Genomic DNA, 18,436 nt, shown 5'->3' with positions numbered 1-18,436 from the left:
TTCATCCATTGAAGTAATACCTTACAGTGATTCCAAAAGCTAAGCAGAAAAAAGAGATGTTAGGGGGATATATTCACTTGTACTAACAAGTATCAAAAGTACAAACATGAAAAGCTGGTGGATCGCGTCCCCACTGTCATTGTATTGGCTAAATTAATCTTTGTAACTGATCCAGTCTGCCTTCCCAACTACCCATTTGCTTAGCTGACACCGAGGCAAATCACTTACTGACCGAGATAACAGTCGGTCTGTGATCGCATCCAAAAATGTTTTTTTGGAAACGCACCAGTAAAGACATGGAAATAGGGATGCTGAACACAATGACAGATTGATGCATGAAGAATGTACCAGATGAATGATATAAACTTCTACGATCCATTGTTCAATAAGCCAGAGATCTAAATTCTGCCTCAGTCAGTCAACTATATTGCCTCGGGAGGAAGATGAAGATGAGCCTTAAGAATGGTATGGATGTTGAAATCACCAGTTATTAAGCAAGTTACAGAAATCCAAGAAATCAGACTGGACAGATCATACTCACTGATATCCGAATTAGGAGGAAGGAATAAGTTGCAGATATTCATTTTCAATGGCGCCAATATTGTCACTGAGACTACATGGATGTTTGAATGCAGTGGTATCCACGTGGCTAACACTGTTTCCTTTAAGAAAACAGCCACATCTCATCCTCTGCCCTCAGTTTGATAGTTGCATCTTTCACAAACGTATCCGCGAAAGGACATATCATCCTGGGGACTGAGGTAGTCTCCTACAGACACTGTATTAAAGAACTTTCATCCTTTAGTAGGATTTCAACATCGCTTCTCGGTCCTGTGGAAGCCTCTGCTTCAAGCTGTGTGATGAAGATGGTGGCTGGAACTGCACAGGGAAAGCAAGGTTGTGACGGGTGAAGCAAGTCCAAAGGGCGTCTCCTTGCAAAGTCAAAGATGGTAGAAAACAACAATGCGGTGGTCAGCTCTGAGCCCGACGTCATTTGGGCGAGGTTTTCCTTGGAGGTCTTATTCTGGATCCGAAGGTAAGGGGCGGGTTGAGGAGATGCGTCCGCTTGGGCCAAGGTCTACTCTAAAAAGGAGTCAAACATTTCAGTTGAGTTCCGCCAGTTGATGAACTCATATTTATCTGATTGGAGTTTGACAATAGCCAAGCTGGCATTGTGATGTGAAAACCTTCGGGGGGCTTAGCGAGCCCTAGTCACAGTGATGACTCGACTGTCGGGAAAGAGTCAGGGACTTTAAGCTGCCAACGGGTAAGGTCCTTGGTGAAATCCACACCTCTTTGAAACGGGTGGAGGAGAAGGTGAAAAAGCCTTGTCTCCTTTGCCGCAGAACGGCTGCTCCTGAGCCTAAGTGAGTAAATCCCCTGAGGCCGGTCCAGAAGCAGACCAAACCAGGCCACTGTCAAGGTGGTTCCAGCTAAACCTGACCCAGAGGCTTCGTTGCGATGACGGAACTAACCCTTAAAAAGGTCCTGGGCCCGCAGAGAGAAAAGTTCAAAGTCTCCCGGGTTATGAAAATAAGGAACCACGGCGTAGTACTGGAGGTTATAAATAAGCAGTAGGAAAAACGGCTGCTGGAGGCTGACTTCTGAAAAAGAACGGCTGAAGGCTCAGTTACTGGCCGAACGTAGGCCTCAGATATTGGTGTATGATTTGCCAAGAACAAAGAGGGACGAGGAGCCCGAAATCGTCGGGGCCATACACAGTCAAAATCCACCATTAGATATGACAGTAGAGGATTTCCTTAAGAGAACCAAAATGTTCCAGCAGTTGAAGGAGGCCCGGAAGAGTCACTGAGTGTTGGAGACCTTGCCTAAGATACAGCAGGTAGCTAGATCCAGCTTGGTAGCCGGTGGTCAGTTTTTCTTGGATGGACCTCATGTAGAGTTGTCGACCACGTCGAAGTCGCCCGGTACAAATGTCAAGACTTTCGGCACCCTTCTTTCTGCTGAAGAACGCAGTCGAAGATGTGTGGCTACTGCGCCTTTGCTGGACATAAGGCAGTTAACTGCCCTAATAAGACCGTGCTTGCAAAGACCGCTGCCTGTGCCTTGGTGAAAGGATTCGACGCTGGACACCGCGTTAGGGGCAAACAATGCAGGTCACACGGCATAGCTCGGGCTAGAGCTGTGAACAATACAGCCTATAGCGACGCCTGAATTGGGAGAAGCTTTCGGGGAAAGCCACCGCCATGTTGAACCCTTGCCTCTGGGGCAGTTAATCATTCCTGGGGCCTACATTATTCCCGAGCGACTGCCAATGAAACCATGAGGATTATCAAGGAGTACAACCTTGAGATCCTTTCGGTCCAAAAGTCGTACATGGTCGGCGATAGAGTGGTCGGCTTCCATGAAGTGAATTTTATTCTCGTGGGGTACGGCCTCTCTCCGCGGTCGTGGTCGGTTCAGACTCGTTGGGTGTCTCCTAGATGCCTCATTTTTCTGATAAGTAAGTCACGTGCAAATCACGAGGGGTGCACTCGATGCCGTACTGGTATCAGGTTACTTCCAACTTGGATGGAATATCGATGACTTGCTGGTGAAATTAGGAAGGATTCTGGAAAGTCAGCGGTGTTTCCACTTAAAGAAGCAGTTCTGGATAGGTTTATTTGAAATGGCCTTTAAGGTCCATAACGAGTTTCGTTTAATATTATCTCAAAAAGACATCCTTTCGTCACCGATTTTAATTTCGGAAATAAGAAAAAATTGCAAGGAGCCAGGTCTGGCGAGTAGAGAGGCTGAGGCAGGAGAATTATCTGATTTTTGGCACAAAACTTACGAATTGACAAATCTGAGTGCGAGCGCATTGTCGTGGAAAAGAAACCAAGCGTTGTCTTGCCACAAACCTGGTCTCTTTTTGCAGATTTTTTCATGTAACGTTGTAAAACTCCTTGACAGTACGCACGGTTCACTGTTTCACCTTGAGAAAAGAATTAAAAATACAGAATTCCATCAAAAATCGAAAAACAGAGAGCATTATTTTGACATTGGATTGAGCCTGACGTGCTTTCTTGAAGCGTGAAGATCCTTTACCAATCCATTGTGATGATTGAACTTTTATGTCGTTGTAGCCGTAAACCAAGCTTTCGTGTCCCATTATGATCCCTTGCATGAATGTTTCATCGTCATCGACGTGTTCAAGAAGTTGCCGAGAAACATCCACTCGATGTTCTTTCTGCTGATTGCTTTCAAACAAGGGACAAACTTTGCTACGACTAGATGCATGTTCAATTTTTCAGTCAAAATGCCATGCCACGATCCAATTGAGATGCTAACCTCTTCTACAAGTTCTCTGACATTCAATCGGCGATTTGCACGCACCAGATCGTTGAATTTCTGAACGTGGGTGTCATCAATTGAAGTCAAAGGCCTTCATGGTCGAGGCTCATCTTCAATTGACTGACGATCACTTTTAAATCGTGAATCATTCGAAACATTGAGAACGACCCCCCTTGTAAGCTTGTTTCAAAAGTTGAAACGTTTCTGTGAAAGTTTTCTCCAGTTTCACGCAACATTTTACGTTGTATCGTTGCTACCGAAAATCTAACATTATAAAAATCGCTATTAACACTTAAACATGTTGCATTCAAATAACAATAACACGAAAACAAAACGAGATTTCAACAATCAGAGAACATATGATTACAGAGGAGGTTATGCGGAACATAATACTGACAACCGTACGTCACTAGGTATTCTTGAATATTTTAAATATCCTTGATACTCTGTTTCCAGATGCTTCTTGAGGGGGGGAAGCAGAATTCGGCGTCCGGACCTTTCCCTGGTGTATGAGCTGTGGATCCCGTAGCCAATGACCAAGTGGTTTCTCGAATGGCACTGAAAAAGGTACCAGGTACTGACCAACTTGACCCGGACATATTCCATCATGTGCCGCCTATCATAAGAGAGCTGCTTGCCAGATTGTTCTCGGGATGCGTTAGGTGGGGTTGCTACCCGACTTGTTGCAAAACAGCTTTAGTGAGGGTGCTCTTAAAACCTGGCAGGGATCCTTGTGAACTTCCAGCGTTCAATTCCTAGTAAAGCCAGTTATTTTTATACGGATTTGAATACTAGATCGTGGATACCGGTGTTCTTTGGTGGTTGGGTTTCAATTAACCACACATCTCAGGAATGGTCGAACTGAGAATGTGCAAGACTACACTTAATTTACACTCATACGTATCATTCTTATTCATTCTCTGAAGTATTATCTGAACGGTAGTTACCGGAGGCTAAAAAAAAAGGATCCTTGTGAGGTTGGCAGTTATCAACCTATCAGACTCTTTTCAGAACGATTTTCTGAATCGAGGCTAGTATGGCGTCATGGAAGGGGTTGGCACCGAGGATTGCATCTTAAATACTCTTGCCGAGTTGGAAAGCGCTGACTGTAAATATGTTTTGGCTATTTTTATCAACATAGAAACAGCATTTCTTTCCTTGTATTGAAGTTCTGTTCTCTATGAATTGGAACGCCGCAATTTTACCGAAGCCCTACAGGCCGTTGTACTTGACTATTTGTCTAAGTGCACGGCTCTATTTAAGGACACGCGCCTAGCTGTGGAAAATTCCGTGACCAGGGAAGCCCGCCGGGTACCGTTCTCGGTCCTCTGCTGTGGAACCTGGTTTTTGACGGATTTCTGAGATTGAAATTCGCGGATTGACGGCTCAGGCTTTCGCCGATGTCTGTCTCCTTTCAATTCGTGGTAATTCATGACCGCAGTTAGAAGAAAGAGCGCAGCAGCCTTGTAAGCTCCAAAGGGCTGAATGAACAATCAAAATTTAAAAATTTCTGTGCCCAATACGAAGTATATGCTTCTTAATGGTGCAGACAAATTATCATAGTCGACAACCCCACGTTAAATATAAAGACTGTATAATCAGCCGAATACAAGTTCATAAGTAACTAGGTATATTGTTCGATTAAAAGTTGCTGTTTAGCAACCATGTCAGACAAGTACCGGGGTTCGCCGTCTCAGTCATGCACAAAGTTAGGAGGATTGCTCGGAAGGACTGCTTGCTGTCGGGCCATCAATTGCACATGGTGTACCGAGGAGTCTTGATCACTAACGCGGCACCCGTGTAACCGCATAGGTTGGACAAAAATCGAACACTTATTCTAAATTTAAAAGTGCCCAACTCAGAGCTCTAATTGTATACACTTGTTTTTTTTTTCAAAACAACCTCCTACGAGGCTACTATCGTATTGAGAAACGCTCTCCCAATCGATTTAATGGTGAAAGTTCGAATAGTCACTGAAATTGTGAAGAGGTCGGGAGGTCGAGGTATTTGGGATGCGGATTCGAATAGGGCGTGTACCGGAACGGAACGGTGATCACAATGCACCGGATCCAAATTTCGTAGAATTGCCCATCGCCCATCTCCCCCTTTCGAACGAGGTTTCAAAACCTTGCGATGGAAGCATGGCAGAGACAGCATGAATTGACCACAACTAAGCGAAGGTCTGTATAATTTTATACTAGACTGCTGAGAGGTCCAGCCAAATGTACATATGATGTACGACTGCCCCGCTTTTGGGGTTCCAGAGCTCAGACCACCCTGGAACTTAGAGGTAAAAGGGAAAATTGACCACTAATAAGCGGCGAGTTGGTTTGGCGAGAGCCGCGCTATCAGACCGTGTGGGAGTTCCTTGATGCAGTTGCGTTGTTCAACCAGTATCAGTAGTTTACTTAAGGGAAGACTCCGACCAAATTGTTGGAAGCAGCTACCTTTGAGTAACGATTGACCACTGATCAATAGCTCCAAATGGTTATAAAGAGTGAACAGACACTTGCTGGGATATGCAACATATGCCTGTGGCAGTGAATTGCTGTCTAGATAAGTTTTACACCACATGTGAATGGCTGGACATGAAAGCAATTAGTGAATAGCTCATGGTTATTCCATTCACATAATTAGGTTAGCTCCAGGAGCAATTAGGAACATGACCGCATAAACTGCTTTGAAGTACAGTAGCCTTTGAGACACGGACATTTGGTCTCATGCTTTAGGGCAAACGAATAGGATGGTGGTGGGAGAAATCCCTGCCAGTAAACCCAAAATCCTCACGGCGAGAACGGAGACCCCAAAAATTCCACTGAGTAATATTTGTAGCCATAGGAAAAATGTATTTCCTATTATATATATATCAGCCAAGTCATGGTAGAAGATAACCCCCTTGCTAGAATTTAGGATTTCAACCATCATCTTGTCCTTCTCTTTGAACCTAAGGGCCAGTAGCTTCCTACCCTGATTGTCATCTTTTACTTCAATCAACAGGGTGCCACTTCTAAATTTTTTTATTGACATCGCAGAACCACACGCTGTAACAACACATTTGTTAATAAGGGAAGGAGAAAAACCTTCACAAATGATTTCCTTTCTTCTTTGTATGTAACTACAAGAAACATTATTATTACTGATTTTTTTGCATTCTTTATTTTTATCTTCGATCCATCATCACCAGATATATCTTCAACTGAAAACATCAGTTGAAGTCTTTTTAAGCTTCCAGGTTTGTTGGTTTTTTAAGTGGACCAACAACCACTGAAGAAGAATTTAATGGGAGAGGCATATGGTTCCCACAAGTACCAGCGATATAATGGACCACTCCGCCAGAGTGCCCATGTACTGGAGCTAGAGCTAAATACAATTGCGTTCACCTAGGTGCCTAGAGGACATCGTTCAAGACTCACTACACAGAGCCATCCACCCATCAGCACGACAGTTTCCACCTTGGGTTATGGTTGCATTTCGTAAGATGTTGCAACATCACAGAGTGTAAGTGTAAAAAAGAAAGAGTATAGGAAGTTGTTATATAGTTGTGTAAGGGTGTATGTTGTAATTTGTATAGTGTTCATGGTGTAGTATATGTGTATAGTGTAAAGTGTTCTGAAGCTCTGTGTGTAGTGGGAAGAAACACTGCAGAGGCTAGAGCTGTAGGAACGCCAATCCCCAAAGTCTTAAATAATATGACTCCCCATCGGGATTAAAAGTATGGATTCTAGACTTAAGTTCATCTGGAAATAAGTGGAATTTTAATTATTACAGTTTAATTTTCTTAACAAAAATAGTTTAGAGAGCATAAATACAAATAAAGACATATTTGTTTATAAAAAAACTACTTTTACTGTTATAAAATGATTGCTTGAAGCTTTCTTGAATAATGCAGACGGGAGGAGTAATGCCTAATTCATCAGTACTTCCACATTTGAATTTTTTTTTTTTGATCCACAGAGGGGCTAAACATAATTTAATTTTCTTGATAATGGATTCAAATAATGAATACATTGAATTTTTACCAAAAAAACCTTTAATGAGGAGAGGTTTCCATCTCCAATCACCGTGAATATTTATGTCTTTAGAGCTTATGAGGAATAAAAACAGAAAAAAAAAAGATATCAAAACAGACACTGCTGATTAAATTTGGAGGACAGTTGTGCCTTCTCATGTACCAAAGACACACATAGGATCTATAAGATCTGTAATATTATTTTATGGTTTTACTTCACACATTTGATTTAACAAATTAATACATTTTAAATAATAGAAACTAAATACTTGAAGATAATGTTTTTGATGCCTAAAAATCTATGTTACTCATATTCCTTTAGACAAGCTATTTTTTTAATTACCTATCTCTTATTACAGTAAAATAACTATTTCATATTATGACTGACAGAATACCTTTTTTTATGTAATCTAAGGTAACAAAAACAATATTTTATAACATTTATTGTAATGTTACACTACTTGATAACATTATAATATTGTTTCAATAGAGATAATATAATTTCAGCATTAACTTAATACCTTAATTTTAAACAATAGAAATTATTCATAACTGTTATCTGTCAGATCAATAATAATTGTTGTCATACCTCTGCATCAAATTTCCTTATAATTAATGAATATTAACATAATCTTGTTTACAATTTTGGCTGCAATAAATATATTTATTCTGTTAATACAAAAGATTTTTACTGTTTCAAATTAACAATTTACATTGGCTTTCCAAAATTGCCAACTCTATAAATTACACCAGCAGTAATCTAGCTTTGTACCTGGAACAAATTTTTCTAAGAAATGATCTGATATTTGCATGAACATTACTTTTTAGATTATTTTCTAAGACTTAAATTCAACAAGCTTAATATGCTGATGTGCAACAATATTGTGATTGTAAAGAAGGTAAGAGGAAATAACTTAATGCCTCAATTTTTTTTAAAAACGCTAGAAAGATTGCTCTTTCTTGCTATGAAACACAATTCTTTTAGGGAATCAAAGGCTCTTCAGTTAAGTTGTCAGTGATGACAATAACTGAGTCACCATCCAACAATCATTGCTTATGAGATCCTGTGATTCATAATACTATATTAAGACACAAAGACTACTGATAAAGTTGCAAACTTTATTGGCAAATCCCAGTACAACTATCCTTTAGAGATCAAGCGGGAATTTTCAGAAAGAAAGAAAGGTGTGGTAGTAACAAAGTAGGTATACTGATAAATAAGAAACAGGTAGGAAAAGTATTAAAGGTTGAGTATGTTGATAAAAAGGTGATGATGATGAGGATAAAAGGAGAAAATAAAAATATTGTTATAATTCAAATGTACATGCCAACCACTCAGCTCACAGATGAGGAAGTAGAACAGTGTTACGAAAGGATAGAAAACAAAATTGGGAAAGAAAAGAAGGGGGCACGTGTAGTGATACTAGGTGACTGGAATACTGTGGTTGAAGAGGGAAGGGAAATAAGGTAGAGGGAAAATATGGTCTAGGAATTAGAAATGAAAGAGGAGAAAGACTTGTTATATTCTGCATGGAGAAGGAATTAGTGTTGGAAAACACCCTGTTTGAAAACAATAAAAGAAGATATACGGTAGGTATCATTAATGAACAGAGAAAAATATCAAATTGATTATATTATGATACAACAAAGATTTAGAAATTATTTAAAGAGTGCTAAGGCTTATCCAGAGTGCAGATATAAATTCAGACCACAGTCTAGTTGTGGCAGAAGTAAATATTAGGAGTGGCAGGAAAGAGTGGCTCAAGAAAATTTGGAGTGGCAGGAGAAGAGATTACCATGGTTTGGAGAAGCTAAGGTAACAGGAAACAAATCAGAAAATGGAAAAAGTGATGCTAGAGAAATGAGAATGGGAGATAAACCTTACAGTGCAGATAATAAGTGGATGAAAATTAAGAAGAGTTTAAAAGAAACAACAAAAGAGAGGATAGGGTTAAAAAACAGGAACAGAATATGAAAAGAGTGGTTACAAGTGAAATGTTAGACGAAGTGAATGAAAGGAGAAAGTGGAAAAATGTACAAACAAAGGAAAGTAGAAGGAAATATTGAATGGTGAATAATGAACTAAGAAGAGAAACTGAGAAAGTTAAGAAAAGCCAAGTATCAAGGAAAAATGTGCAGTGAGAAAATTTTGAAAAAGAAGGGAAATATGAGTTAATTTGTAAAGAAGCATCAGAAATAGTTTTTAAAGAGAAACAGGGGGAAGAAAATATATCATATAGAGGCAAAAGATGGAGAAACACTTAATGAGAAGAAGGAAATAATAAGGAGATGAGAAGAACACATTGCGAATTTATACATATTAGGACAAAAACCGAGAGAAATAGATATGGTAGTGGAAGAAGAATACAAAGTTCATGAATATCAAAAAGGGTACAGTATATCAAAAAGTGAAATAAATAAGGGAATTAAAATGTTGAGAAAAGGAAAAACTGAAGGATGTGATGAAATACCAATTAAACTATTCAAAGCACTAGGAGAGACAGGAGAATTGTTATTACTAGATCTATGCAATGGAATACTTGAAGAAGGAAAGTGGTCGGAGGACTTCCAGGATATAATAATGGTATCAATAGAAAAGAAAAGAAACACAAAAAACTGTGAAGAACATAGAACGTTCAGCCTAATATCACATCCAGCAAAGGTACTATCAAGGATTCTAAATAAGAGGATATACAATAAATTGGATGGCAGTATTGAGGAAGAACAGTATGGGTTTAGAAGAGGTGTCGGAACAAGGGACACTACTATAGGGGGCCACTTAGAGTAATAAGAGAGAGATACATGGAAAGGAGGTGGAGAGTATATGTTGCATTTGTCAACCAAAAAAGGGCGTTTGACAGAGTTAGATGGGATAAATTAGTGCTAATATTGGAAAAGAAGAGAACTGACTGGAAAGAAAGACATGTAATTTGTGCAGTATTTTTAAATATTGCAAAGAATAATTTTGAAGTACAAGGAAGTATTGTAATCGCGAAAAATTTCGGTTTTCAGATTTCAACGGAAATATCCATTTGACCATTTCTGAACCCATTATTTTGACTGGTTTCGGCGTGACGTCTGAACGTACGTACGTATCTCGTATAACTCAAAAACAATTAACCGTTGAAATTTTTGATTCAGGACTGTCTTTCTTTTCCTGTTTAGCCTCCGGGAATTACCGTTCAGATATTACTTCAGAGGATGAATGAGGGTGATTGTAAGAGTGTAAATGAAGTGTAGTCTTGTACAGTCTCAGTTCGATCATTCCTGAGATGTGTGATTAATTGAAACCCAACTACCAAAGAACACTGGTATTCACGATCTAGTATTCAAATCCGTAGAAAAATAACTGACTTTACTAGGACTTGAAGTCTGGAACTCTCGACTTCGAAATCAGCTGCTTTGCAAAGGCGCGTTCACCACTTGACCAACCCGATGAGTTGGCTTTAAGACTGTTGTAACATCTACTTGTCCACTTCCGCTTTTATTGCAATCGACTGAACCAAAAGTGTCCAAAAAAAGCCCAAAATCCCAAACAAATTGTATTTTGGAGTCTTTCTTAGTAATAAGCCACATTGAGAGCTTTTCAACGATATATCATAAATGGTACTTATTTTCATTGGTTCCAGAGTTATGGCCTAATGAAATATTTGGATTTCGGAGAAGGCAAATCGGTTCGAATCAGACTTCAACTCCTTTTTTTAATTTTTTTTAATTTAGATACATTAATTTATTAATAATTATTAACCTCTCATAAAAAAAAATTACGATGAATAATAATTCAATAACAACAAAAAATGAAAAAATATCAGAAGGAAATATTGGAAATATAAATAGAAGGAAAAATATAAATTATTTTTATAAAATATAAAATTTTATATACTTTTCATTTTAAAAAAAAAAATTTTGTACGTAATTTAAAAGGCGTTCAAGGAAGTCATGTGGTGTCCACGTCAATTTTTTTTAATTTTATATGAGTTCAAGTAAACAAATTAAAATAAAATGTTATGTTATGATAAATAAAAGGATCAATAGTAAATAATTTCCTAATAAATAATATATGGAGGACAAAATAAAGCGTAGTTTGAACTCCTCAAAACAAAAGTGAAAATTCTAGTCATATGTCATCGTAACTGTAAAAATTAGCTGTAAGATAACAGTTATAAGTGTAGATTTTACCTGCCTTCACTAAAGGAAACTAACGTCTAAAGATTAAATTACGTTTTATATTTTAATAAAAGTTACGACTAAATTAGCTTGTAATAAAAATAATTTTTTTTCCAATAAAACATTTATCATGTTTTCAGTTCAACAAACATAAACGATTTAGTTCACATAATCTAGTTGTCCTACAACAAAAACAAAAAAAACGGTAAATTAAATTCTTTAACAAAACCATTCTGTTGTATGAAATGAAATCTCCTATTCCATGAAAATCTGTTTTCCCACGGCAAATGATGAACAAACCTTTAACTTTACACCGGCAGTTTTTTTATGGCTAGGAATAAAGCTAGTATTCGCTCGATTGCTAGTATTGGGCAATAGCTGATTTCTTTGAGAGTAATGATGATGTTCATCATACAGTTGTACCTACGGCAAAACAACTGAAATTTCGGAGAATATGGATGGCTAAATAAAACAATATACGAGTACATTTGGCTCATTGAAGAAGTTAATTGTAAGCCTAATGTTTATTTCTCTATTTAGTTGGCTTGAAATCTGTTACTGTTGGGAATGGTTTATAACATTTTTGAAAGAGATTTAGTTTCTTATATTAGGCTGTCAACAACCGCTATTGGCACCCAATGAAATAAAGAAAGATTAAGATAAGCCTTTATTAGATAAAAGGATTATTATCTCACTTTAACAGAGTAACATTTTCGGTTATAAACGCAAAATACTTATAAATAGAAGAAAAAGGCATAATAATATTAGGCGGTCGTTATTCATTTCCAGTCAAGGCCGGTGTTGCTAAAATTAAGATTAAAATATTATTGTATAAACTAAGCATATTTTTTCTAAGTGTCATGCTGGTTTGGACTATGAGATTGTTTTGACTAAAAGTCAAAACTATCTCGGCTGTAGGCGCCAACTCCTATACCATACTGCTTACTAAAACATAACTGGCTGTGCCTGCCTGTATAATCGCTTTTAATGTAACATTAAACGGAAAAAAATTGTTTGATTATTCTTTGATTTATTTTTGGTCTACCGACAAAATATATTTTGTCATCTGCTAATCATCTTTTAAATCGAAAAAATCATACTATTCAATTAGATCTAGTTCTTATCTACATTATTTAATGAAGAAATTTTACTAATCGAATTGTTTTATTTCTATAAAAATGCAGAGAAAACGATTTTAACGCAGTACAGACAATTTGTAATCAGAATAGGCTTCTTTCTTTTTCCTGTTTAGCCATCGGTAACTACCGTTTAGATAATTCTTCAGAGGATGAATGAGGATGATATGTAGAGTGTGAATGAAGTGTAGTCTTGTACATTCTCAGTTCGACCATACCTGAGATGTGTGGTTAATTGAAACCCAACCACCAAAGAACACCGGTATCCACAATCTAGTATTAGAGTCCGTGTAAAAATAGCTGGCTTTACTAGGACTTGAACGCTGGAACTCTCGACTTCCAAATCTGCTGATTTGGGAAGACGCGTTCACCACTAGACCAACCTGGTGGGTCATCAAAATAGGCTGTATTTGAAAATCCTTACCTACCGATTGATCTTTTGTCCATGCGTTAGGGGTGATGAGGGAAGCTTAACTCCAGATTTTTAACATCCCCCCTCCCATAGATTTTTTAAAAACTCGAAATACTCAAAAAGTTTTTGAAATGCGTTTTTCTCTGAATCTATGCATTTTAGAGAAAAGTTTTTCAAACAAAAAATGTAGAGGACATTCTCCTCTACAATTAATGTCTTTTAAGTTATACCGTATAATTTGAAATCGAAATACTAGGTGGCGCTGAAGTTTTAAAAAACGTTGTAAACGAGTAGACCGGTTTTGAACACGTGCTCAATTCACAACATTTTCACACTTTCACAAGCTACAGCTCCAAAACGGTAAGTCATACAAGAAAATTGTTTAAATAAAAGTTGTTTGTTTTTTTGAGATTAACAACTTTTCCAAATGCAATACAGACGAAAAACAATTTTTTCCGGTGAAAAAACCGAAAAAACACGTTTTTTACAACTTCAGCGCCACCTAGTATTTCAATTTCAAATTATACGACATAACTTCAAAGACATTAATTGTAGAGGAGAATGTCCTCTACATTTTTTTTTTTTTTGAAAACCTTTCTCTAAAATGCATAGATTCAGAGAAAAACGCATTTTAAAAACTTTTTGAGTTTTTCACAAATCTATGGGAGGGAGGGATGTTAAAAATCTGGAGTTAGGCTTCCCTCATCATCCCTAACATATGGAAAAAACATCAATCGGTAGGTAAGGATTTTCAAATAAAAATACAAATTGACTGTACTTTTACACATTTTTGTTTATGTGCGATTTTAATGATTCATAACTTATATGAAACAATCATACACATATGTAGTTAACAACTACCTTAAAATATAAACTTTTATTTTTATCCTCATAAAATTTAAAATTCTGTAGTTTCGTCCATTTACGGCATTTAAAAAAAAATACTATCTTGGTTTCGGGATTCATATATACTGAATATTAAACGGTTATAAAAAGAATATTTAAAATTGTAGTCACCGATAGAATATCAGGTTTATCAAGAAATTTGAAAATATAATTTAAAATACTTTTTACTTTCACGGTTGTTTGTACGCAAGAGACAATCAAGTATATTGATGCTTAATATAATAAAAATGGTTATAAGGTTGTTAGAACGTAATTCATGTTTATAAAAAATAATTCGTTGTACTTTTATCGGCGGCAGTAAATGTAAATACATGTGTTGTATAATCCATATTCTGTTACGGCGCAATAAAACTGTTCATTACTATGAAAAAATCATTTCGTCCATTACCCAGGAATGAAAAGTTTTTTCCGTGGTTGACCAAGACCGATCAATTTTTTTATTTTGTTTCGGCTGAACGAAAAAGATCCAAAAAAGAATTATGAATACAGTGACATCGTGGTAGTACCCACACAACATAAACACTCCATTAGACACGTCCTCGACCCTTATTCTACCATAAATTTACTAATTAACAACATTTGGGTAGAAAAGGTCTTTCATGACCAAATAAATTAAAAAAAAAATTAACTTCTTTCACCACCAAACCTTACAAGCCATAAAAAGAACACTATAAATAAATATTTAAAAGCCTCGAAATAATAACGTTACCCTGAAAACGAAATAATTAATAGAATGAATTTTCACAACAGTTCTTGTTGCGGAACTGTTTGGTGTTCCTTGTATTAGATCGTTATTTTCTCTTTCTCACCATTGACTCTTTTTTCCTTATCCTATATCCCTTCTTTATTTGAGTATCCAGTAGTTTTTTTATCAAAACCTAATAACCAAAATAATATGGATGAAGACGAGCTTTATTTTTCTTCTAAGGACTGTTTCCTAATCTGACGCCTATAAAAATTCCAATCTAGACCTAAGATACTTATCGGATAAAGCCGGGCCTGTAAATCAATCCTTATAATAATTCATACCGCTTACAACATTAGAATGCATAGTGGTAAAGGAAGCATTGAATAAAATAGAACAGAAACCAAATCAACATTAGAATTAAATCGGCTAGGTCAAATTTAGAAAGATCTCGAAAAAGGGGATAGAAAAATCGATGACCTAAGACCTACAAAATATCTTCAACCGGTGAAAGCTATTTGTCAAAGCGATCTCTCTTGGTTTCCAGATCACATGATTAAGTATTTAATGTGTTTATAGAAATAAGGTAAAATGTATATGTGCTCCTGACAATGCTTACATAAAAAAAAATCTGTGTATGTAGAACCAAAATCGAATGGCTGTTTTTATTCCAAACGGCACAGTTGAAACTTCATCTTATATAATAGTCGGATAACCCTTATAGTTGAATAAATTCCCTTTTATTTCGATACAAAAAAATTATCTCTAATCCTCTGGGTACCTAAATTCTTATCGTTATCTATTACTCAGAAGGAGATCTTTACGAAAAGATCTATTTCATCCTAACAAGTTGATAAAATTCTTTTTCTTAATACTTGGCTCATTAATACCAGTATATTACTATAAAAATATAATAATAATAATCTTTTTATTACGTAAAAAACAATACAAAATTGCATCACATTGTCAACAAATATTCCTATCGAATTAATTATAAAATACTTTTTCCCAAAAAGGGAGAGTCCTTTTTTGGAAATTTCAAAAACTTGTACTAGTAAATTTGTTTAAAATTACGTAAGCTTTAATTTTTCGTTAAAATGCCTATTAAACGAATATCATAAAAAAGATAATTTATAGTAAGAGAAAGGAAATTCCCTAATCGAAATTTTTAAAAGCTTTCAAGTTAAAATATTTTATTTCATTTGTCTTTAAATGTTCTACTAAAATTAATTCTTCGTACGTATACTGTACAAAGGGAAAAACTTTACTGTACAAAGGGAAAATTTTTATCTAAAAAAATATAATTATTATTTACAAAATTTGTAAAAATATTGTTTTTTATATATTTAAATTTATTTGAAGATTGAATACCTCGATTTTGCTTCAGTTCATATGGTTCCACAAAACTACGTCAAAAGAAAAGAAAGAAAAAAATATATAAATAAATATATATGAATTTATTACTTTAGTTAAGTTTGCAATAAAATGTTTTTACAATTCATCTCGGCAGTTTTTAAAGTTTTAAACTTATAAGCATGTTTAGATATGGATTTTGAAGCCTTTATAGCTTAATCGTACATCAGGTATAACAGTTTCGTTTATTGAAATGTTTTATTTTATTTTCCCACGGTTTTTGTATGACCAAAACCGGTCATACAAAATAAAAGGTTGTCTTTTTATGGTTAACGCTAAAAGATGTTTATGTACCTCACTACCCAACACACAATAAATCCAAACTCTTGAATAAACAAAATTATTTTCTAAGAAAATCGAACTATCCTTCAGGTCATTTAAAAATCAGAATTTTAGAATCTACAAAAAAATCTTTAATACTAGTTATTGTATTTAACTCTTTACGAGTAATCTTTTTTATGAATGGAGCCGTTTAATGTACGTTAGACATAAAAATCGTTCACAATATCTTTCAAGTACTCTTTAAATTTTCAAATTTTTCGTTAACTGTCATACCCCCCTTTTCCCAGTTACTAATTTGTTATATTTAGACAAATAAACGTGAAAAATTACAATTCTCAAATTGTGATCTATTTAACTGTGCACATTAATTATCCTTTGTTAATATTCACTCGCTTACTTGTTTGCAATTCAGGGCCGACATTTCGTTCTTATCTGATACAGTACCCGGTAGTTCAATCGGTCGAATATAAAATTCACTCATACTGAACGTAAGGTCACAAAAATTGAACTAATTTCTATTACTAAACAGTAAGTATGTGCGGATAAAGTATTTATAGTTACAAAGAAAGCCCCTTGTAAAATTGTAAAAGTTCGTTTTTTGTGTTTTTTTTTATAATTACGTAATAAGTCATTATTTACGGATTTGTATTAAGGTTAAATTATGCATAAACTCAACTCCCCTAAACCGCTGGTGAAGATACAATTCTATTTTGACAAAAAGAAGATAGTCTTTTTTTGACAATGATGATTTAAAGATATGTTACATTTTTTAGAAGTCTTAATTGCTTATTACTTCTTAAAACGCAATTATACACACACAAACACACACACACACACACACACACACACACACACACACACACACACACACACACACACATATATATATATATATATATATATATATATGATACAGAATAGCTGGACCAAAGGTGCAACCATATCGGAGAGGTATCTGTTTAGAGCCAGACTAAAGAATGATTTCTGAAAGAGGACAGCAGCTCTTTCAGTAGCTGTTAAGGAAGTAAGTCAACTTTTACCAAAAAAAAAAAAATGTAGTTCCTCTGCATTTTCATGTAACGAAGATGGAGGCGCCATCCTCGGTAAAATATTCCGGAGGTAAACTAGTCTCCCGTTCGGATCTCCGGATGGGGACTGCTAAGGAAAGGATCGCCAGCAAACTAAAAAAATAACATTCTACGAATCGGAGCGTGGAATGTTAGAAGTGAAAAAAGGTTGGTAGGTTAGAAAATTTAAAGACGAAATTGGGTAGGTTAAATGTAGATGTAGTAGGAATTAGCGAGGTTCGGTGAGAAGAGGAAAACGACTTTTGGTCAGGTGATTTTAGAATAATTAACTCGGCGTCAAATAAAGAGCCGGCAGGAGTAGTTTTCGTAATGAACAAGACAAGGAAGAGAGTAGAGTATTTCAAAAAGCTTAGCGACAGATACATTGTAATCAGGATAAAATAAAAACCTAAGCCGACAACGATTGTTAACGTCTGTATGCCTACAAGTGCTCATGGTGATGATGATGATGATGAGGTAGAGTGTGTACGAAGAAATTGACAAAGCAATTAAAACATAAACGGAGATGAAAATGTAATAGTAGTTGGAGATTGGTAATGCAAGCATCGGAAAAGCCAGGAAGGAAATATTGTGGGTGAATACGGACGATATTTATTAATCCTTATCAGAATACCGTCTATAATCACCAATGTCTACCCGCTCCCTTTACCTTCAGAAGCGTCTTCCTTATAAAGGATACACCAAACAGAGTCATCTACAAATTCGGCTACGCTACCTATGGTGAGCGCCTTTGTTTTAAAACATATCTTTGGTCTCATTCAGTAATTCTCGACTGTATGTACACTCTACTTGCACATTAAATTTAATAGGATCTAACGCTGTTATCGCTTCCGTTAGTAATTCGATCAACTCTTTTTTTAAATTTTCTAAAAAATTCAAATATCTATCGCATTACTATTACTGTTTTTATAATAACAGGTTTGGAGATTACATGCGAACACATTTTCTATCAATTGAAATCGGTCTGATCTTCTTATTTGAGCCAATCGGATACGTTTGCACCTATTTAAATTTGTCATGCCAACTTTGCGTATGACTTTTTTG

The 18,436-nt window shown here is 35.9% G+C and overlaps 1 protein-coding gene across 1 annotated transcript; it reads left to right on the top strand.

The window, feature by feature from the left end:
* The first annotated feature begins 9,650 nt into the window (after positions 1-9,650).
* Positions 9,651-10,091, top strand: LOC142321146 (uncharacterized). The gene has a single exon (XM_075359140.1). It carries the CDS (start codon positions 9,651-9,653, stop codon positions 10,089-10,091), a length of 441 nt encoding a protein of 146 aa, XP_075215255.1.
* Positions 10,092-18,436: the final 8,345 nt, after the last annotated feature.

The sequence above is a fragment of the Lycorma delicatula genome, chromosome 3 (genome assembly GCF_047948215.1).
Source record: "Lycorma delicatula isolate Av1 chromosome 3, ASM4794821v1, whole genome shotgun sequence".
Classification (NCBI taxonomy): Eukaryota; Metazoa; Arthropoda; class Insecta; order Hemiptera; family Fulgoridae; genus Lycorma; species Lycorma delicatula.
Note: the sequence above shows the minus strand (reverse complement) of the source record. Positions and strands in the feature narration are given on the sequence as shown.